At 46.2% G+C, this 23891-nt stretch overlaps 1 protein-coding gene across 2 annotated transcripts in view; it reads right to left on the bottom strand.

The window, feature by feature from the left end:
* Nucleotides 1-23891, bottom strand: part of OVA5 (Lysyl-tRNA synthetase, class II) — a 126488-nt gene that overhangs the window by 19141 nt on the left and 83456 nt on the right. For both annotated transcript variants that reach the window (XM_087661272.1, XM_087661271.1), the window contains 2 exons: nt 6906-6974; nt 6530-6637 (listed from right to left, as the gene is read on the bottom strand). In XM_087661272.1, the coding sequence (XP_087517398.1) occupies nt 6530-6637; nt 6906-6974 (177 nt within the window). The remainder of the gene's footprint in view (nt 1-6529; nt 6638-6905; nt 6975-23891) is intronic.

Below are 23891 nucleotides of genomic sequence, written 5' to 3'. Positions count from 1 at the left end.
TTCTCAAACGCAAAAGCAGCCCCCTCTGACTGGGAAAACTCAGCCTGCTAAGGCTCTTCCGCGTCCTGAAGCTTCTTCACCCACTGGAGGCGATGAAAAAGCAAAACCTGCACTTTTAGGTTAAAAACTCAAACTTCCTCCGCGTAAACAGCAGCAAATCCACCACCTGTACTCCTTTCCTGTGCGCCCACACTGGTTTCAGCCTTGTTCCAAGGCGCAGCCCTCCTGTCTGCCCTTAAACGCAAAAAACGCAAATTTGTGTCGCAATGGAAACTCCACTTCAGGTTGATTCTGCGCTCAATCAGCCCTCAAACACTGCTCTGATACCATGTCAGAGTGCAGCGGTGCGGAAGCGTAGGACTGAGAGAGAGAGAACGCAGAGAGAGAAGGGAGAGAAAGAGACAGTGGACAATGAAGATCTGCTGTATAAAGAATGCTGAATACAAAGATATACACGGGCGCAGTGCGCTGGACTGCGTGTCTCCACCTCGACGATGCGACCTGCTGTCCACCTCGAAGTCTGCTGCAGTCTGCACTGTCTGCTGTCTGAAATCTGTGAACAGAGACAGAAAACTGCACGGCACCGGTCTGTAATCTGCAACAGAGAAGAGTGACCAGACTGCTGGAAACGTCGACTATAAATAGTCGAAAACTGCCATGAACTGGGGCGCCAGAAAATAGGGTGCAGCCTGGAATAAGTCGGCTGCATTAAATGCAGCCGACTGGGCTGCAGGCAGTCGGACTGCCACGTCCGACTGCACAGTCCGACTGACTGTGCAGCTGCCCTCCAAAGCAGGCTATGATCTCTAACAACATCCAGATCCTATGACACTCTATCAAGCTTCTCCATCATTGGAGGTTTTGAGAAGGCATTATGGTCTCGAGGAGGAGATAGACACACCTTCACCTTTATCATCTTCTTCTTCTCACTTTCATCATCTTATAGATGAAGATTTTGAGTGCTTGCGCATCACATACAATTCAATTTACACTCCAACAAGTGCCACTTGTTGAAAAACCCTTCACCCGCAGTTTGCATTTTTGTGTTTCTACGTTTTGCGTTTAGGCTTTGCAGCCCCAAAAAGGGGGCACCACCCTAGACAGATCGTGCCTATTTATAGGCCATTCTCTCATTCATTCCCTACGGCTAATTCTTTAGTCCGTCACTCCCACTCTCTCTTCATCAATCAGTCTTCTGACTCTCTCTCTCTTCCATCATCTCTCTCTCTCCTCTCCTACCACCATCTCCACACTCTCTTGGCACCAGCCTTCATCTCCAGCTGGCTGCGTTTATGGTGGTAGTGCGCTCCTCTTTAGCAGGCGTTCATCCTCCATTGTTGGCGACAGCATCTTCTATGCTCCTACGCCTTGCATTTCGAGTCCATACTCTCTAGCGTCATCCTCCACCCTTCTGGCAGCTCCACCTTCTTGCGTTTGGCTGCCATGAAGGTTCTTCACCATCTGGTGTCTCTCTCCAACAACAAGCGTCACCTTCATCAGAGGCAATTGCACCTTGCATTTGGTTCCTGGCTGCTTCCCACCCTTCTCACGTCACTCCACAGCTAGCATCACCTCATCACACTTGCGTTTGTAAAGAGAGGCTTCATCGGTTGTCTCCTTGCTCGTAAATACCACTCTTCATCCCTGTGTTTGCAGATTCAGAGGCTTCTTACCCTTCAACAACAGTCTCCCTACTCTAGGCGACACCTCCTCATCCTCCATTTGCAAACTCAATGGCTTCTTTGGCAATCTTCCTGCACTCCAAGGCTTCCTTTGTGCTACAACACCCTTGTATTAGATTCACTTCATCAACATGATTCATCTTTCATCATCTTCTCTGTTTCTTTTCTCTCTTACTGTTTGCCATACACACTATGTTTTCCCTCGCAAACCCTACCGTCTCTCTAGTCACTTAGTCATTTTGACATGGTCTCAGAGCTGGAGGTGCTCACAAAGCCACAAAGATCCTCCTCATCAAAGAAGACAAAGACCAGTGGCAAATTCAGCATCAACATTTTATTTCTCTATCATTTTTACTGCACATTGGGAGATATCCTTTTTCTCCTTCCCACCCTCCCTTCTCCAATTTGCCACACCGATACCATGGCATCTCCACCGACAGATGACCAATCTATTGGGTGCTCCTACGCTGGCATCACCGGATACACCACCGATTCTTATCAACTTCAACCTTTGCTCCCCACCCCTCCGGAGTATATGTGTTTTCCAACAGGCACTCCTTGTGCCACCTCTCCTTTCTGGGCCACAGAGATCGTTCTACATCAGCTATCGGAGTATTATGCTCAAGAGGCAATAAGCGGCAACCGACGTCCACTAAGTCCTTTCAAGCACACGGAGGCTCTAAGACCTTACAAGGCGATAATTCTTCCTAAAGACCACCCCACTGCACGGAGGTTTCCCCCACCCACTTCTGAGTACAATGGCTTCCACAGCCCACATCTCCTCTATAGTCCACTCTCCTGAGAGCCCACGATTGTTCCCCACCCTTGGCTCATCCTAAGCCTCCTTCCCCACCCTCTTCCACTCAAATTCGAGAGGCCAATTTTGGGTGCTTTCCGGCTTCTTCTTCCAAGCCCCAGATACCTTCTTCGGCACGACCAGTGGCACTTTCTTCGTCATCAAATGCTTCGCAATCCATGAGCCATGGTTAGTTGAAATCCCTCTCTCTCAAACTAGGATTCAGAGGGGGATTCTCTTACTTTGCCCTCAGAGGGGGATTCCAATTCTTCTCTGGCTTCAAAGGGCGCTCATACTTCTACTCCTTCCGATTCAGAGAGGGACCCTATATGCCATGAAGTTCTTCACATGCCACCATCTTTCACTTTCGAGGAGTGACTCTCCTTTGAGTAGTCATTTCCTCTACTCATACCCAGAATCTAGAGGAACTACCTTGATCATGGCCCTTGCGTCTTCAACAGGGACTTGGTGGCTAGGCCTTTGTATTCCTTCCAATATGGAGTCACAGAGTTGGTGGCTTCTCCCCCGAGGTTGAGTTTCGGGTTCTACAACTCATCCAAACCCCTAACTATCTTCAAAGGTCTCCTTTCAAGTGGTATTCTCAGATTACAGGGTGGATCTTCTTTGTCGCTTGGTCAGCATGGAGCATCATCTCTCTCTCTCTCCTCTCCTACCACAATCTCCACACTCTCCTAGAGCCAACCTTCATCTTTAGTTGGCTGTGTTTATGGTGGCACTGTGCTCCTCTTTAGCTAACGCCCATACTCCATTGTTGATGATAGCATTTTCTGTGCTCCTACACCTGCATTTGGAGTCCACACTCTCTTGTGTCATCCTCCACCCTTACGACGGCTCCACCTTCTTGCATTTGGCTGCCAAGGAGGTTCCTCACCATCTGGTGTCTCTCTCTAGCAACAAGTGTCACCTTCATCAAAGACAGTTGCACCTTGCATTTGGTTCGTGGCTGCTTTCCACCCTTCTCACATCACTCCACAGCTAGTGTTACCTCATCAAGCTTGTATTTGTAGAGGGAGGCTTCATCGGTTGTCTCCTTGCTCATAGGTACTAGCATGTAAAAGATGGCCCGACTCTATATCTTTTACAACACCAACAGCTTTTAAGCACAAAAGAAAAGTGACAGAATCAGGAGACTTCAAAGTGACTTCGCAATGGTGAACGCGCAGTGTAATTGGAGTCACGGGATTGTCTGATGATCAACCAGCCAAAGAAGATCTGCATGTTGTGATGATATACGGAAACATACCTACTTTGATTCGTCCATATGATCCAGGAGGATGCTGTGATAACCTAAGTCAACTTACCTACTTGTCATATTACCTATATGATTATCCATATGATCCTGGTGGAAACAATGTTACAAGTGGTAAACAAGTTGGCCCATCCGGAGGATATGCAGGTTTGGAGGGGGCAGAGAGAGTGATACTTATTAAAGTATCCACACCACACGGATTACACACACTGCCCAGAATTGACAAATTCTAACAATTATCCCATGCATTGGCATCTTGTTATTGTAAACATGCATCTATGTGTCTTTATCTCTTTTCATTCTCAAAGAGTAGTCAACTCTAGATCCATCATATTCACAACAACTCCCATGGCAGTCTTCTAGGACAATCTCTCTTCTTTTTCATATACCCCCATACATTTCTTCTTCATTCACACCTATCCGTGATCAAGATAGTTTGTCTATTTTTTTATGTGTTGGGTCTAACCATCCACACAAACTACTCAATAGGACAAAAACTATCATTTAAAACAAAAACACGGCCTCTAGGGTGATCACTTAGCCTCCCTTGGTAAGATAACTATTGACTCTATAGTCTTGGTAGGTCACTAGGCAATCGACGAGCACCCTTTGGTGGATGCCCTACCTACTTTGGGATGGGGTGCCTTGGGATAAAAGAAAAATTGGGCTTGAGCTATACTGACAATCCCTTCGTGGCTCCAGTTTTAAAGCTTAGAGGGCGTGTTATGCATTCTATATTTAATTAGTTCTTAATAACAACCCCAAAACTTTAATTACTTAACTTTTATTAGAAAGAAACGTGATCCTAGAAAGTGTCCCATAAGCCCAACCCTAATTTGGGTGGACCCATCCATCTATCAATAGATAGGCTACCTATCACTCAACAAAATCTCATTTTTGCAAATTGCAAGCGCCTAAACTCTATTGTGCACACCCTACACAAAGGATATCTCAATTCAAGGAGTTGTCCATTGATGTTTACTATTGATGCTTGCTTCATGTCACCTCCCAGCTACTGGTGACTACTGTCCATTGCAAAACCAACCGTGTCTACTGCTGAACAGGCTGCGTTTACTGCTTTATGACCATCTAATGCCTTGTCACCTGCTGCCACATGGCATCAGCTACTGCATTTTACAGTCTGCATCCTGTCGCCTGCTGCCACATCATCAATAGATATGCATTTTTCTGATTATTCCCCTGCATGACCTGTCTATCACTGATCTAGCCACACCTGAGCTGTGTTTGCTGCTAGTAGACATCTCAAGTGGCTCTCTACTGCATTTCGAGATCCATCAAAGCACAACACAGTCTCCACCTCATATTCTCTGCCCCGGTCCTTGAGACACGAGTTTGGAGGCCAATATTTCACCTTTGCATAGTGTGTTTGCACCATTGAGCATTGTATATATGTTTAGCATTCATTTTTTCATTATCTTCTTCAATGTTCATTGTCTCTGAGTTACCCTTACAATAACCGTGTTCTTTATCAATCTGTGCTTTGTCGCACCATTATGCTTGTTATCTGTAGATGAATATTTTGTTACAAACCTAAGCTAGCCAATGGCTACTCACATCTCAGACGCCATACTTATATCTAGGTATTCAAGTCTCTCAATGAAACCATTTGTTTTAGTCCTCATAAAGCAGTCCCTATACTAGGACACAAACACACACACACACACACATACATGGGCGCACGCACACACAGAGACTCACACATACCCAAAATCCAAAACTAATGTAGTCAAGGTTGGAGAGGAAGTTGGGCAAGATATTCCACTTCCTCGATTTGAAGACTTTATACCTTGGTAAAATTAGGCTTTCACCAAACCTAATGATTTTTGGCAACTTTTAGCAATTGTGATATATCGTAAGATAATAGAGAATAAAATATGGGTTACTAAAAAGGCCTACAAAATGTGATCATATAAGGATGCCATACAAAATGGTTGGATAGATTGTTAGAGCTTACAGAATGAAACTCGAGATCATGTATCAAGACAATATTTTTTACACAGAATTATCAATAGAGACCTCCCTCAAAGTGAGATAATGCAGCATTTGCAAGATCGGTAGTGGCTATTGTGTCTTTTGTTGTATATATGTGGAGATTGAATCATACCTTTTTGTTTCTAACCTAGTTGCTAGGCCAATATGGGATTTCACTTGCAACGTTTGGGGATTATGACATCGTAATAAAGAACTACTAATCACACATGGGTTCTAGGAAGATTATCCATACGGACACATTGCAGCTGCAATATTCTCATTCAATGCACTGGATTGGGCTTTGGCACATCAAGCATAGTAGAAAAACTCCTATCTTTGACTCAACCTTTGAAAATCATGGTCATGCTGGTCAGAGCAATATCTACCACCGTTGTTATTGGTGGCGTGGCTGCTCCATGGTTTAGAGGTTAATCACGCATATGAATGATGTTGCATGGCATTCTTAGTGTTCATGCTTCAACAAGTTTCGTTTCTCGGATCTCTACTAGCAACCACATGGTCTTCTTGGTTTTTCATTTAGTTGTGCATATGACTTGTGCATACTGGCCAAAGGACGGCTGGGTTTTTGTCCCTTTTCTTTGTTGGATGGGTTTGGGTTGTGGTGGTGTGTCTGTTGTTGTTTTTCCAGTGGTAATGTGGGTTTCACATGCTGGCCAGACGACTCCATGTACATCTGATTATTCTTTAATTCTAAGCAATCTTCGTGGGCAAAAAGAGCAAGAGGCTTGTTCTAAATGCATCCAGGGCAAAGCATGACCAACATCTTACCACCATTCTTTTTAGATGAAGTTCTGTCGCTATCCTCAAGTACAAATTTCTGTGCAAAGCATTGTGATATGTCACAAAAGGTCTTGCTTCTGCTCCGCCAGCTGCTCCCTACAAGATAAACAGTAAATGACATAGCCATTACCAGCTGGTTTCAATCTAACATTCCGTCAAATATTTACTTTTGATGCAAATGCAGAAATAGCAAGCTTATTTAATCTTAAGTATCATCCCTCACTAAACACAACAATTTAACCATGTAAAAGGAAGCATTATACTGAAACTTTATCAGAAGAAGAACTGTCATGTATGAAAATGAGAACACACAAACACCTTCACAAGCTCTTGCATGAGCCTACCAACAATGCTACACCACCACCTGAAGCACTGGTGTCTCCACTTCAACAAATCCCTTTTCTTCTACAACTCGACGAATTCTAGATATTATCTGCAATCAAGAGGATGGCAGGAGTTAAGACAAGAGACACTTCATATCAACTCCACAACTGGGTGTATTCTAGAAATTATGTGCAGTCAAGAGGATGTTAGGAGTTAAGACAAAGAAACACTTCATAGCAACTCTCCATACCCATACTTAGTATATTATTTTCAATGAAGAGGATGTTAGGAGTTAAGACAAAGAAACACTTCATAACAAATCCTCATACCCGTTCTTTTTCATTCCTTGCATTTGCAGACAATAATCAACAATAAAAGGCTAGCATACCCTACCAGAGCTCAGTAAAAAAAGAAGCTGATCTTACCATTCAACTCCTATCTGAATGCATGAAATGCAACAAAACAGTGTGCTATCTGCGAGTAATAGTGCACACAGTTCTATTTAACTTCAGCTTTGACACATTCAGTTGACTACATTTTCAAGACCTCCGTACAAGAAGTTCTCCCAAGTCACCGTGACATCTTTGTTGATGTGAAACTTGTATGAAGAATCCAGGTCTCCATAATAAACCTAACCCATCTAGCTTTTTTTTAGAACTACACACAAAAAGTGCAACAACAATAGACTGATTGAGGGGCTTGCATTCAGGACAGAAAAGCCAGCACCGTATGGAACCCTGAACATGAGTCTCCATCCCTGACCCCCACATTCCCAAAGTTAAAAGACAAGAAGAAGAGCTTTCTTCTTGGAAGCACAAATTTCCTCTCTTTCAGAACAAACTGAGCCAAACAAGGGCAGAATAGTGGGGCAAAGTGCAAACTACCTGAAAGATCAGATGTCAGCTTGAAATGCAGACATCAAGATACTTGCGCAAAGACAAGATGCAAAGGTAGCTTTTTTAACATCTAAGAACATAAAGCTAAGATAGACTGTGGGAGGGGCTTGTGTTCAGGAACTGAAAAGCCAACAGCATTTGGAGCTCCGCACTCAAGTCCCCAATGGAAACATTCAGACAGAAGGAGAGCATTTGCTTCTTTCTTCTTAGGAGTACACATTTCCTCTCTTTCAGAGCAAACTGAGTCAACCAAGGGCAGAACAGTGAAGCAAATCGTGTAATGCCTGAAAGATTCGAAATACTCCAATGTCAGCATGGAATGCAAACATCAAAAGACTTGCACAAACAGCAAGATGCAAGGATGCATAGCAGAAATAAAGAGCCAATGACTACTGATGTTAAGTACCACTGCATATGAACCTCACAATGAAAAGACAATGCCTGAAATCACATGCGCATATCACAGCCACTGCCAAAGATGCTTCAAGTGGCTGGACAGTCCAGAAAGGTTCAAGCACCGATCACACACCATTCATTGAAAAATAACACGATTGTAGTACTTGCAAGATCCTGTCAATCACTAAATTGACTCAATTTCCAATACAAAACCAAGGATTATCATCTAAAATCATCATCATCATCATGACTACCACCATCAAGAGCTTGTGGACTAGTGCTTGCATGACCTGCATCATCTGCCACTGTGCATGTCTCCTCATCTTCCTCTTGTTGCGCTTGCAAAGCAATCAGCCAGTCATCATCTTTTTCTTTATTACTCATTTCCAATGTCACCTCCATCTTATCATAAACCCTCTCCCTTATCTTTGTCAAAAGTCTCAGGCTAGCATGTATGTAGACCAACTTCTCTATATGCGAGGGCTTCAGCCTATTCCTTCTCTTTGTGTGTATAGGTGAAAAATTACTCCAAATTCTTTCTAAAACCAACCTTGCTTCTTGGAAAGGGTGGTAATTCCCTAATTAAGCACTTAATTACAGCAATCAGCAAAAGAACATTACTTAAAATGCACAAATTACCTTAACAATCTTGGGCATTGAACACCCTGTTGGCCCCAAAACTGACGCCCTTTCAGTATTTCTTTGACTTGATTGCTAATGGAGTGAGTACAAGCTGAGATTTGAAATCTTCCTTGCTATTCTAAAAGCCTCTTTGCTGTAGCAACAATCAGCAATCAATTCAAGTCAATTGCCCCTTGATTTTTCACCTAGGACTTGCACAAATGGAACCTCTAACTAGCCAAATGCTGCCCCAAATTGCAATGAATGGGCTAGCATCTGAATTCCCTAACAATTTCACAAATTTCAGGTGCTGAATTCGTCAGCAATTGGCACAAGTCCCGAGGTGGCTATCAAACCTTAATTTCCACATAAATTTAGGGTTTACAGCAGAGATCTCTTTGCTCTCCACCGAATTTGACTGAGATCAGCTTGAAATGACTAAGAAATGCTGAGATCTCATGAGAATGGATTGGAGAAGGTAAGAGAAAGCCAAGATGAGATATAAATCTGATTTTCTTCGCGAGAAAATCCTAAATTCTGCTTGTTGCTCGCTCCAGCCTGAATTTAATATAGTCACCTACTACCAAACACCTCCAAAATGCAGTCCACTAATCAGCAATGTTGTTGCCAACCCCTGGAAGGTGACTTCTTGCTATCCCCTTCCTGGCTGCTAAGGCCCCCAAATGGTTGTCTTTTACAACAAATTGCTATTCTCTGATGAGAAAATGGACCAACAGCTCTCTCTCTCTCTCTCTTTTTTTCATGAAGATAATTGAATTTAGTTGTAGTAAATATTTACGAGACCATTAGGTCAACACTCTCTGTGTAGCTCTTACATTCTATTGCATCATACCATCAGGTCAGCATACTCAATCTCTCTCACACTGTCTCTGTAGAAATTTACAAGATGCGACCAGGCTCTCAGAACAACCTATTACATAACCAATTCTAATAAATCACACAAAAAGAACAACTGGAGTAGAGAGAACAATCGCTAGCCAAGGAGCAGCAATGTCCGGAAGGACCAGGTCAATTGACATCATAGAAGTGATTTGCCATAACACCAATCCACGCGCACGGGCCACATGCCCATGGATGCCCGATGCCGAATCAAAAATAAAGGCATTGCAAGTACGCCATATGTGCCACAAGGCTGTCCATCTAAGAAAATGGAATAGGCAAAAACAATCTGAAGACAAAGATGGCATAGAGAACATATTTCCCATAATCCATGAACGAATTGGTATGCGGTGCTGGGTCACTGAGAACCACACACGGGAAATGAAATTCCAAATCTGTCGCGCAAAAGGGCAAGAGACAAAGAGGTGAAGCAATGTCTCATCGCATGTAGTACAGAAAACACAGCGCCCTGCAAAGATCTTTTGGGCACAGAGCACTTCTCCCGTTGGAAGACCCCCAATGAGCAACCTCCACATGAACACTTTACCCTGATATGGAACCTTAGACTTCCAAAGCTGAATAAATCTGTCCTACCACTTCTTTTTGATATCCCTGAGATGCCTGAACTTATTAACCTTCCTCGTGACCCATCTTTTAGCTTCCACCATCTGATGATATATCTGATCTGCTAACCTTTTCTGAAAGTCATCAGAAAGCACAAACTTCCAATCAAGCCATGGATGCAATGGCTGTAACGTAGTCAAAGGAGAGAACCTCTGAAGACAGTCTTGCATAGACAACCAAATGTCCCTGTATCCACAAGGCACCCTAAAGTACTAACGAATACGCCTAAAAGAATAAAGGTGGGGTTGCCCAGGAATAACCCCATCACAAACTGTCTTCAACCCTAACCTAGCCATCCAATTAAACTTATCTTGCTGCAAATCTTTGTGTGGCCAATCCAACAACCTTGAGGAAGCCAGTATTTGTCCTTGCAACGAATTTTCCTCCTTACAAATATCCAGAGGATGCCAGACAGCAAAACCAAGCATCTCCTACCAGAAAGCAATTAAATGATAAAGGAAAAAAGACTGGGAGACCTTTATGGGTCTTGTACAATTAAGCGGATGCCACCAGGAAGCATGAATAACCGTGCTTCCATGAGAGATGCTAGTCCTTTCTATGAAGAATTTGGCAATATCTGACAAAGGATGACACTGAATACATAGACTCTACAAAAGGGATAGCCTCAAAGCGGCCATATGCAAATTAGCATCCAACAAAGCTACACCCCCCATCCTTTTCGAAGTGGTAACATGCTGCCAGGAGATCCATACTTGCCCCAAACGATTGCCTTTCTTTTTCCACAGCATAAATCTGATACGCTGGACCAAATCCAAAAGGGGCTTCTCAATCCAAGGCAGCAATTGCAAAAAGAACGAAATCATACTGATCATAATGCATTGAGCCTATTTTAGCCTAACATGAAGAGGCCAACTCTAAGATTTCCAGTACATGAACTTGTCATGAATGCGGGATGCCATCCAATCCAACAAAGCAACGGGGAGCATAGGATATCCCAAGTGTCTAGTTATATTGCCCCTCGGGATCACCATTCCATTCCATCCCAAGGCCTGCAGATCATTCTCCGTACAGGAGAGAAGGATGGATTTCTGAGTATTAATGTGAAGACTCGATGCCAAAGCAAAAAGATTCCAAGCCACCATTGCCAAAGACTGGCCCACCAGCTGATCACTGCCACAGGAAGAGATAACCCAACTATCTCACCTTGAGCTGTCAACTTATCCAATAATGAGAGCATCAGATGAGTTACCAAAGCAAACAGCAAGGGGCTGAGTGGACAACCTGTCAGAGTGCAGCAGTGCGGAAGCGTAGGACTGAGAGAGAGAGAACGCAAAGAGAGAAGAGAGAGAAAGAGACAGTGGACGATGAAGATCTGCTGTATAAAGAATGCTGAATACAAAGATATGCAGATATATACACGGGCGCAGTGCGCTGGACTGCGTGTCTCCACCTCAACGATGCAACCTGCTGTCCACCTCGAAGTCCGCTGCAGTTCGCACTGTCTGCTGTCTGAAATCTGTGAACAGAGACAGAATCTGCGCGTCACCAGTCTGTAATCTGCGAGCAGAGAAGTGTGTACCAGACTGCTGAAAGTGCCAGGTATAAATAGCCGAGAAACGGGGGAAATAGGGCGCCAGAAATAGCCAGGCGGCTGCATTAAATGCAGCCGACTGGCTGCTGCAGGTTGGCCTGCCACGTGGCAGTCCGACTGCACCAGGCCACCTGCTGCCCTGTGCTGATCTAATCTCTAACACCCCCTCTCAGAGCTAGGCAAGGCAGAAGCCTGAGGGATCTGGAATGTTGCCGAAGGAGACCCTGAGGAAGCGCCTTCGTAAACAAATCCGCAAGATTGTCCTCCGTCTTGCAATACTCCACAGTGATGGTCTCATCCAGAAGCTTTTCTCGGATGAAGTGGTACTGGATCTCAATGTGCTTCGTCCGGGCATGAAAAACAGCATTCCTTGCCAAGGCAATGCAACTCTCATTGTCACATCGCAGCAATGTAGGACGAGTCTCGAGGTACCCAAGCTCCTCCAATAATCTCCGAAGCCACACAACCTCGCATGTGGTGGAAGACGCGGCCCGATACTCCGCCTGTGGGCTGCTTCTTGCTACTCCATGAAATAACACCTGCACCCAAAGTAAAACAGTAACCTGTAGTAGACCGCCTGTGGTCCACGTCACCGGCCCAATCCGAGTCGCTCCAACCTGCAAGTACAAGATCTGACCCATCTGTCCCTGCGGGGTAATGAATCCCTAAATCAGACGTCCCCCTCAGATACCGAAGTATCCTCTGAGCAGCCTGCCAATGCACCGTCTTAGGTTCACTCATGAGCCCTGCCAAGAGCCCAACAGCAAAACATAGATCAACCCTCGTGTTGAGAAGCCAAATCAAGGATCCAATCAACTGTCGATAGCGGGACGCATCCGCCAAAGAAGAAGCTGAATGAGAAGTGGCCTTCCAGTTCGGATCCATAGGAGTAGAGAGGTCCCGACAATCTTCCATCTCAAAAGACACCAAGAGCTCCTGTACATATTGCTGTTGAGAGATAAAGATCCCCCTCTGAGACTGATAAATCTCATGGCCCAAAAAGAAATGAAGTAGACCCAAATCCGTCATCTCGAACGTCCGATGTAAAGTTGACTTCGTCTCCTGGACCTGCTGTGTGTCATCACCTGTGACAATCAAATCATCAACATATAATACAAACAGCACACAACAATCCTCGGAAGTGTGAACATACAGCTGCGGATCGGCCTTGGACCGCCAATATCCCAACTGAGACTGGAGGAACGAATCAATCTTCTCGTTCCATGCACACGGGGCCTGCTTGAGGCCATACAAGGCCTTCTTCAACCTGTAGACTTTCCCATCTGAAGAACCAAAGCCAGGAGGCTGCTCAACATAGATCTCCTCCTTCAAATCACCATTGAGGAAGGTCGACTTCACATCCAACTGAAAAACAGGCCATCTCCTATGGCCAGCCAAAGCAAGAACAACTCTAATGGTCGCCATACGAGCTGTGGGGGCAAAAGTGTCATGACAGTCAATCCCTGGGCGCTGGGCAAAACCTTTGGCAACAAGGCGAGCCTTGTGCTTATCCAAAGTACCATCACTGAGGTATTTGGTCTTGAAGACCCACTTAACTCCAATCACCTTCTTCTTCGGGAGGCGAGGCACGAGTGACCAAGTGCCATTCCTCTCAATAGCCTCCAACTCGGCTTCCATAGCTTTCTTCCAAGGGGCGGACTGTAAAGCCTCCTTCACGGAGGTGGGCTCTCGATCCTGCATAACACAGGTCATCAAACAATAGTTGGAGCAAACAAGCTCCGTAGAATGTGCCTGGTGCCTCCGTGACTGCCGCAGACCATCCTGCGGTCCCCACTCCTTAAGAACCCCCTCGATCCCTGAATCACGGAGTGTGTCACGGGCCCAACGAGGAGGAGGCCGAACCTCCCCTCGACGTTCTCCATCAACAGAAGACTCTGGAATATCCACCGGTGGTAACTCCTCAGAGGTGTTCGGTGGAACAGTAGACTCTATGTCAGAAAACAGAATCGTAATCAAAAGGCACGGGCTCCAGTGGAACTGTAGAAGGAGCCCAACTCTCCCCTGGATCTCCTAGAACGGGATGCTCCTCACCCGTTGAAGTAGCCGGAACCTCCAGAAACCGCACATCACGGCTAGTGTACACATCCCCCTTGACGGGATCATACAGTCGGTAGCCTTGGGACTGAGAGCTGTAGCCAACAAATACCTGTTTTCGGGAAGCTGCTTCAAATTTATCACAGTGAGCCTTGGGAATGTGAACATAGGCATCACACCCAAAGACTCAAAAGTAAGAAACATCTGGCTTCATCCCAAAATAAGCCTAAAATGGAGTCATCCCTTCCACGGCCGAAGTAGGGGATCGATTAAGGATGTGGACTGCAGTAGCCACAGCCTCGACCCACAGAACCGGAGGGGTCTGTCGGTGCTTCATCATGGTAAGCGCCATCTTGATCACACTGCGGTTCTTCCGTTCAAGAATACCATTTTCTTGAGGAGTATTGGTATTGGCAAACTCCTGGTGAATTCCTCTATCTGCACAAAACCGAGCAAACTCATTAGACACAAATTCACCTCCCTTGTCGGATCGCAAGGTCTTCAACTTCCGGCCTGATCGGTTTTTCTCAAAGAGAAGGCAATCCTTGAAAAGCGAGAAAGCTTCTGACTTTAGTGCCAAAAAGTAGGCCCATGTCATCCTGCTATACTCATCCACAATCAGTATGAAGTACGAGCTCCCACGCAAGGACTCATTCCTCATAGGGCCACATAGATCCGTAGATACTAGCTCCATCGGTGAAGTAGACCGCCGCGAAGCTGTGTGGGGAATGGCATCCCTATGCTGCTTCCCCCGAATGCAGGAGACACATGGCTGCTGGCTCACCACTATATCCGGCAACCCTCGAACAAGCTATCCATGTGACGCTCTCCGAAGATAGTCATAGTTCAGGTGACCAAACCGAGCATGCCAGAATTCTGACTGTGACTCTGAGGTAAGAAAAAGAGTAGAGAGGGCAGTGGAAGACTTCAGTTTGTAAATGCCATTCTCCTCATATCCGGATGAGAGAACCTTCCTCGATCCACGATCAAGGATTCGCACCGTAGTACTGTCAAACTCCACCAAAAGACCAAGGGAACAAATCTTATGAACTGAAAGGAGATGGTACCCTAATCCTGGTACATGCAAAACCTCTGAGGTATGGGTACCACCTCGTCCATCCAAAATAAGCTGCATCTTACCCCGACCTGCAACAGAAACTGAAGAGCTGTCTCCAATGAGAATCTGCCCACGCGAGGGTCGCAGCTGGACAACACCATCTGATGAAGGAGTCATGTGCCGTGAGGCACCACTATCAACAATCCACTCTCGAGCCTGGGGAGCCGTCATCGCAGCATCAGAAGCATTCGGCGAAGCGTCCTCAATGACAGCTAGATGAAGAAATGCAGCTGATGAGGGTGCATCCACTGCTCCAGAATCCTTGGTGTCCTTTTTCTTGGTGTCCTTCGTGTCTTTGTCAGGGCAATCCTTCTTCCAATGGCCAGTCTTTCCACAAATATGGCATGTGGAGTCTTTGTCCTTGTCCTTCTTAGACTTGTTATCCCCCTTCTTCTTCTTTTGGTCCTTCCCCTTCTTCTGAGAGGCTTGACCTGTCAGCGCCTCCGACTTGGAAGCATTCTGTCCCTTTAATTGTTCCTCTTGGTCCAAAACCATAGGAACCAACTCTTCCCACCGAAGAGTAGACTCTCGCCCCGAAGCAATAAGGGCAAAGTAAAATGTACCGAATCGTGGCGGCAACCGGGACAATAGTGTGATCGCCATGCCTTTGGAGGAAATCGGCTTTCCCGCATTCTGAACCTGCATCTGAAGCTGCCTTAGCTTGTTAATGTGCTCCCGCTCTTCATTAGGGTCATTCGATTGTACATTTAATCAAGCTCCAGCCATATCTCCCGAGCCACCGTCAAGTGCTCGATGTGAGCGATCACGGCTGTAGTGCATGATAGAAAGAGAAAGGATCGAATCCTGGCATTCAGTTTGTCCCAATGAGACTGGGCCTTGGCCAACTTCGCACGAGCATCGGAAGAGAGTTTGGACTCATCTCTTACCGAGGGCCGGTCAATCTCCTCCTGTACCAACTCCGCCAAATCATAGGACTCAAGGATGGCCAACATCATGACGCGCCAAATGCGGTAGTTGTCGCCGTCGGGCTTCTGATCTGTAGGAAGAGCCGGTAAGACAGGCACCTTCCGGTCCATAATTGCCTGGAACTCCAAGTCCATCTCAGTAGACATCTTCACCTGCAATGCCTTCACAAACGCAAAAGCAGCCCCCTCTGACTGGGAAAACTCAGCCTGTTAAGGCTCTTCCGCGTCCTGAAGCTTCTTCACCCGCCGGAGGCGATGAAAAAGCAAAACCTGCACTTGTAGGCTGAAAACTCAAACTTCCTCCGCGTCAAACAGCAGTAAACAGCAGCAAATCCACCACCTGTACTCCTTTCCTGTGCGCCCACACTCGTTTCAGCCTTGTTCCAAAGCGCAGCTCTCCTGTCTGCCCTTAAACGCAAAAAACGCAAATTTGTGTCACGATGGAAACTCCTCTTCAGGTTGATTCTGCGCTCAGTCAGCCCTCAAACACTGCTCTGATACCATGTCAGAGTGCAGCGGTGCGGAAGCGTAGGACTGAGAGAGAGAGAACGCAGAGAGAGAAGAGAGAGAAAGAGACAGTGGACGATGAAGATCTGCTGTATAACGAATGCTGAATACAAAGATATGCAGATATATACACGGGCGCAGTGCGCTGGACTGCGTGTCTCCACCTCGACGATGCAACCTGCTGTCCACCTCGAAGTCCGTTGCAGTCTGCACTGTCTGCTGTCTGAAATCTGTGAACAGAGACAGAATCTGCACGTCACCGGTCTGTAATCTGCGAGCAGAGAAGTGTGTACCAGACTGCTGAAAGTGCCAGGTATAAATAGCCGAGAATCGGGGGAAATAGGGCGCCAGAAATAGCCAGGCGGCTGCATTAAATGCAGCCGACTGGCTGCTGCAGGTCGGACTGCCACGTGGCAGTCCGACTGTGCAGTCCGACTGCATGCAGTCCGACTGCATGCAGTCCGACTGCATGCAGTCCGACTGCACCAGGCCACCTGCTGCCCTGTGCTGATCTGATCTCTAACACAACCTTGCCAAAGAGACCGAGATAAGGCGATTTCCTCCGTATTCCCTCCATTAAGAGCAATATGGGGCACTGCACTCTAACTAATGGTATCAACTAGAGAAATCATACGGGGGCCAAAACCCATTGTAGACATTAATTGCCACAAAAATGACCAACTAACATGATCAAATGCCTTCTCAATATCCAGCTGAAGCATAACAACCTGCTAGCTAGAAGCTTTGGCATAATTGATTCCCAGCTGGACATTCAAAATGTTGTGCATTATATTCCGACCTTTAATGAAACTGTATCAACGTGGATGAATGAGGTGCGAAAATACTTTCTGCAATCTAATGGCAATAATCTTGGAGAAGATTTTATATAACAATCCCATAACTGAAATGGGTCTCCATTGTTTCAAAGAGGTCGGAGAGGAAACTTTGGGCAACAACCTGATGACTGCAATCTTCCAATCTAAAGGCATCATACCCAAGTTCCACACCTGCTTACACAATCGAGTTAATGGGTCCTTAAGTAGTTGCACATTAGCTGAAAACAGCTCATTAGGAAGCCCATCCCAGCCTGGACTTTTCCTTCTACGCAAGTGAGACAGCACTTCTTCTGCTTCCTCTTTAAAAATATCGGCCTCCATCAAATTCACCCATTCTGGTTTAACCTGATTACTAACCAGGTCACAAATGTATATTCGAGCAGAGAGAACAGCATCTGAAAGGATCACTTGCGGACCCAACAAGGCCCTATAAAAGTCAACAGTCATCCAAATAATGGAGGCAGGATTAGTCACCATATCACCCTGTCCATCTTTTAAGCGCACAATATTTTCCCGGGCATAATTTTGATGTAGACGAGCAAAAAATTGATGAGTTTGACTATTGTTATCATGTAAAGCTTTGGCTCTGGCTAACAGTTTGTATTTTGCATACTTCCTGAAGAGATTGGACCGTGCCTTTCAGCCATTCAATGCAAGTGAGCAAGTCATCATCGAAATCCCCAGTCTGACACAAAGCCAAGGAATGAGCTAATAAAGCTTGAGCATGTTGCAATTCAGGTCGAAACAAGCAAGCATGTTGAATACCATATTGTTGGAATAAGGCTCGCGCATTATCCCTAAAAACCGCCCATGCTTCCATCCCTCTAGATAGAACCTTCAAGCTAAAAGAAGCTATCAAGTGTTGAACATCTTCCAAAAACTGATTTTGCTGCAAAAAAGATTGATTAAACCGAAGAGGCAAATGGGCAAGGAGAGCCTTGAATGCATGAACAAGTCTGTGGCTCATTTCCAGGACCAAAGGGTAATGATCTGACAGAACATGTTGTCTTTCCACCCGCATCTCAATGATTGCAGCAAGAAAGGAGTCACTTTGGCAAATGTAGATCCTACCCAGTCTGGCCCAAGTATTTAGATGCTGAAAAGAGCGATAAGTATATCCGGCTTGTGATGGATACATCCAGGACCACATGTCCTGTTTCAAAGATGCCGCTGCAAGAGCATCCCAAGACTGTCGCTCAGGACCATCCATAACCGAATGCAGAGAGGTCGCCTGATCTGCAGAAATACAGGCATTAAAGTCACCCATAACAAAGCCTTGAGGAGCCCAGGCAAGGCAGTGCAAGTCATCCCAAAGCTGATGACGATCCCTTGCATTAGAAAGAGGATGCACGCCTACAATCCACAGAACCTCCCCCTCATAACAGATTTCCAGGATCAAAAATCGGCCTCGGATATCTTGAGAAACCAATGCTGGTTGCAGGGAGGATTTGACAACCAATATAACTCCCGATTTATATGGAGTGCGACAACTAAAAAAGACCGCACAATCCTTATACACATAAGGGGATCCAACCAAAGAATGTTGTTTGTGCTCCACAGCACCTAAAACATCCCAATTTCCAGCAAGCACAACTTTCCACAACCGATATTGCTCGCTGCCCGAAGAAATACCTTTTACATTCCACAAAGCAAGTTTCATGATCAATCAAAAAATAAGAAACACTATTGAACCATTGGTTTCCCTTTCCCTTTTACATCAATAGCCTTGGCAGCCTGGAATCTCTCCATTTCAGTACATATAACATCTACAAGATCTGCTCTCTACATAACAATATGCTACTTCACCCCAACAAATTCCCCATATGCGACACCGGGAGGGCTATCCCCGTACCTACCCCTATATGAGAATCATGCACTATTCGAGAATAGGAGACGTCTTGATGACAGAGGGCTTCAATGCTCGCACAGTGCAGGGCCAAGTCCCCTTCTTTGAGAGTGAAGACCATATGTACCGAGAGCTGGCACCAGAGGAGTTGAGGACATCACAGGACATAGCTGAGTCCACAGAGTACGAAAACTATTTACTAGCACTAGGAGGGGCAAACGAACTAGCCATCCTTAACGGCCTAGCCAGATGGCTTGGGCCTGATGCACTCACATGCTTTCCACATAAGCATGCATCCGGAAGCTCAAGAGGAGGCAACACAGTGAACTACCTGTTAGGGCCACCGGCCTTGATCTCGAATGTCACAACTCTATAGAAACAAAATTTGTATCCTTTTTCATTGATTTGTCTATATAATGATTTATTAAATTTATTTCCTTTGCGCTAATTAGATATTAAAAAAAGTGCATTGGAGCTGACCACTGATGAGTGGTCATAGGTTATGGTGGACCCACACGGTGGGTTAGAGAAAAGATAGTTCACACTTCCACCTATATGGCCCGATTGGCCGCCTGTGACCAGAACTCACACATATCAGGGTTAGACTCGCACACAGAAAAGATTGATGCCTTGAAGTGTGGGCTAGATCTACCAGAACAAACAGTTACAATCAACAAGATGGCATGATCATGAAATGCTTGTATAATGTGCATGTGTGGGCTGAAAGCTTGAAATGCACATTTCTTTGCATAGGAAAGTCACATGAAGATTCGGATACCGTTTTTGCGATGTACACGGAAAAAGCTTTCATATGACACCCATATTGGGGGGGTCCCTAAATTTTAGGAGATCCCTAAATTTTAGGAGCCTCGAATTAGCCTAAAAATGCTAGTCTTAAAAAATAGGGATGTCATTCTAAAAATAGTAAGTTCTGTACTCTGACTGTGCTTACTAAATTTGGTTGTTTCTATTCTTGACAGTATTCAAACCAAAAAGGAAGGCCATAGAGAAGAGACAAGTGTCAAGACACTTGTCACACAAGTTTCCAAGTGTCCCACCACTTGTCACATCTCATGACATGTGGCTAGACACTTGTCTTGTGCTACTCCACTTTCCCCTTTTGTACTAGCTCTTCCCTCTCCTATAAATAAGAGCTCGTTTTTCTTCATTCAGCATCATTTTTCTTTGCTGTAAACTCATGTACAGCACCCACAAATAGCCAGAAACTGGCCCCATCGATCCCCACCATCATCCCCCACTTCTCCATTATCAAATTCCTCCATATTCCCTCTTTTGTCACTGGTGTTTTACAGGACAGCAAGCCTGTAAATTCATTACAGCACCTCCTTCTCAAGCTCTTTCTTCCATTTTAGCAACAAGAAGCAAGCCCTATCCATGTACTACTGTTCAACAATGGAGAAGGCTCATTTCCCCTTTTTCTTCTCTCATACTGTAAAGAAATCAGTTCTTATCATTGCATAATAGATAATGCATGTGTGTTTGTACATCTCTGCATGATCTTGTGAGAGAGAGAATTACTTCTTCTCACTCTCAGGTTGATTGTAACTGAGCTCTTCCCTAAGGGACTTCGGTTGAGCAGAAATACATTCCTTCGAGGGGGGTTGCCCATCTTCAACCCTCGATCTTGTCTCCATTACTTTTACCTTTTCATGGCTGTAATTTTGTGAGTAATTTTCATTTTCAGCTTTAAGAGTTTATTCTCTTTTATATTAAATCTCGAAAACAAGAGAATATCATAATTGTTAAGCATACTACGTTGTTCGGGGCGTTTACGTCGAACATGCACGCCTTCAACATCTCACCACGCCCACTGGCGGTAGCCACAGACCACACATACCTCCAATTTAGCATCACATGCAACAAGGGGACCCCCCAGTGAGCAGCCCTCAAAGATTCCCCAGATACCACTTCACCATGACGACGGAGAGTGCCTACTCAGATCATTTGTACTAGAGCCTAAAGGAGATGGACCCACACACACCCTTAGAGGAGTTCACGACACAACTGGCCAGGAACCTTCACACATCAGCCATCGCGTACTTCCCCCACACATGCCCCCACTCCACCCCTCCTAGCAAGAATGCCCCACGGAATAGCTAGTACAACAAGGAATGCAAGGAAACCCGCCTCTGACTCCAACAAGGGAAAGCCGAAGGGAAATACACAGAATGCCAAGCTCGCAGATCTTCCATCGCCTAGTGTGAAGGAAGAAGCAAGCATACCTATCCAGGCTAGAGCACAAATTTTATCAGCTATTCCTAAGGCAAGACAGCAAGGACGCATGGAAGGCATTCCAAGCACCCCGAGTAGAGACACCCATTACCTCCCCACAGACGTGGCATAGCTACGCCACCTCACTTGACCACGTGCCAGGACAAACCCCCCTACCTCAGCTGACAGAGGACAGGCCAACTTCCTCCACCTTCTTTAGGAGTGAGACGGTCCGTGATGCCATTGATAGACTCCAGAATGGTCGGTGCCCAAGACCACGCGGAACTAGTAGCAAAACACCTCTCATTCGCTAGAGAGATCAACACCCCCCTCTTAGCCCACCTATTCAACAAGGCACTACGTGAAGGCTTCCAAGCTAGTCAGTCAACTAATACAATAGTACCAATCCTAAAGGCTGGAGACCGACCCCATGGTCCCCACAAACTACCGGACGGTCATGGTTGGCCATGTGCTGGCTAAGCTCTATGGATCCATCCTGGAGCATGAGCTAAGCAAATGGATGGAGACACACCAACACCGAGCACGAGGGGCAAGCCAACTTTAGTAGAGGCTACTCTACACTTGACCACATCCTTACACTCCAAGCCGTCATTGAAGAGAACAGGGCACAGGGAAAACGGGTGTACTACTGCTTTGTGGACTTCCGCAAGGCCTTTGATACAGTTCCCCGAGCCAGACTCGTGCAAAGACTGCAGGCGCTCGAAGTCCCAGCAAAGATGAGATGCAGAATCCTGACTCTATACGAGTCTGTCACTGGACAGGTCCGAGCACCAGGAGGGCTGTCAAAGGAGATCATTAGCAATATTGGGGTAAAGCAGGGATGTCCCCTTTCCCCCACCCTGTTTGGGCTCTACATCGACGAGATATCACATTATCTAGAGAGACTTGGAAGAGAGGGGTCCTGCCTGGGGGAGGGACATTGATACCCATGCTACTATATGCAGATGATATAGTTCTCCTCTCTAGCACACCAAAGGGACTGCAGCGCCACCTAAACGCATTACGGACCTTTTGCCAAGACAAGGACCTCACAGTGAACCTCAGGAAAACCAAGATCATGGTATTCAACATATCCACTCAATGGATCCGCCAGTCAATGCCCCACTTCAAATATGGAGAGGATATAGCCGAGGTGGTCCAAAAATATGTTTACCTAGGGATCACATTCTCAGGGCCGAGATTCACCCTGAGGAAGGCTGCGGTGTACAGACTGACACACAGCTACGCTACCCTAAGATCTATGGAAAGCCAATGTGCACGTCTACAATTTCAGAAACCTCAGACGAAGCTATGGCTCTTTGATACCTTGGTCACACCAACACTTCTATATGGGGTCCCGATATGGGGGTCTAGCCTCTACCATACACAACGAACCATACAAGATCAGCCAATGCCCAAAGGGGAGGAGGGATACAAAGGATGGGAGCACATGGAACGCCCCCTGGTGATGATGATCTCCTGGCTAATCAAGAGTAAACCATCAATACCACACGAGATCGTGAGGGCAGAAATTGGGAGCACCACCTATAGTGGCAGAAGCCCTATCCCATACGGTGACCTTCCTGCACAGGCTTTGGAGCCTACCGCGACACAGATACTCCTACCTCACAGTAGAATCATCCAAACAACTCGCATCGCAAGGGGACACTCGATGCTAGTACGCCCGTACTCAGGCCTGGCTACAGCTGCAGGGCTCTATCGGCTCTCGTATCCGGGAAAGCAAGCCACTCCTGAGGTATTGTTGCGTCTATCTCCCTTCTCCTCAGCTCAACTCCTCACTGGCAGCCTGATACTTGCTACAGCACCTCCTTGTTCGCCATCCTGTACACCTCCCGCCATGTCCTGATGGTACGAGCCAGGCCAGCCTCCCAATCAGCCCACTGGATGTGGGGGTGCTCACCAATCTTTGCCCCTTCCCGATCCCTAACATGGGGATGGATTCCAAATCACCGGCTAACGGTCTACCTCCTCCTGGCAACTTGGGGGGCGTTGGATAACGGCCTTACGGAGATCCTGCCACACGCAGAGCAAGCTGCCTAGAAAGGGTGATCTTGGGGGGGGGGGGGGGAAGAAGCAACAACACGAGGCGATGTACCAAGCCGTCGCTAGGAGGACCTGGTTAACCACCAGGGCTCGGCCGGCTAGTGAGAGGCGAGCCGTGCTCCAGTAGGTCAGCTTCCTGCGAATAGAATCGAGGGCTGGAAGAAACTGCTGAGCGGGAGTGATATGGAGTCCCACCTGCAACCCTAGGTACCGAACAGTCTACCCTCTGCTTACCCATCTAAATCCCAGGTGGACACTCCACTCTATGCTAGAGTCCGGGTCTGTGAGGAAACAAAACACCATTTGATTTTTACTCCCGCTAACTTTCCCCAGTTGATTTTTGCTCCCGCTGAAGAACAAAACAACTCAAGAGCCAACCTCACTCTCTCCAGCATCAACTCGTCGTCCTCTATGTAGAGCGTTGTATCATCTGCATACTCTGAGCCTAACAACT

This window comes from Lygodium microphyllum, chromosome 21 (assembly GCF_053477565.2).
Source record: "Lygodium microphyllum isolate KBCC chromosome 21, Lygodium_microphyllum_v1.1.10, whole genome shotgun sequence".
NCBI classification, from domain to species: Eukaryota; Viridiplantae; Streptophyta; class Polypodiopsida; order Schizaeales; family Lygodiaceae; genus Lygodium; species Lygodium microphyllum.
The sequence above is the reverse complement of the archived record's forward strand: the minus strand, read 5'-3'. Positions and strand labels throughout refer to the sequence as shown.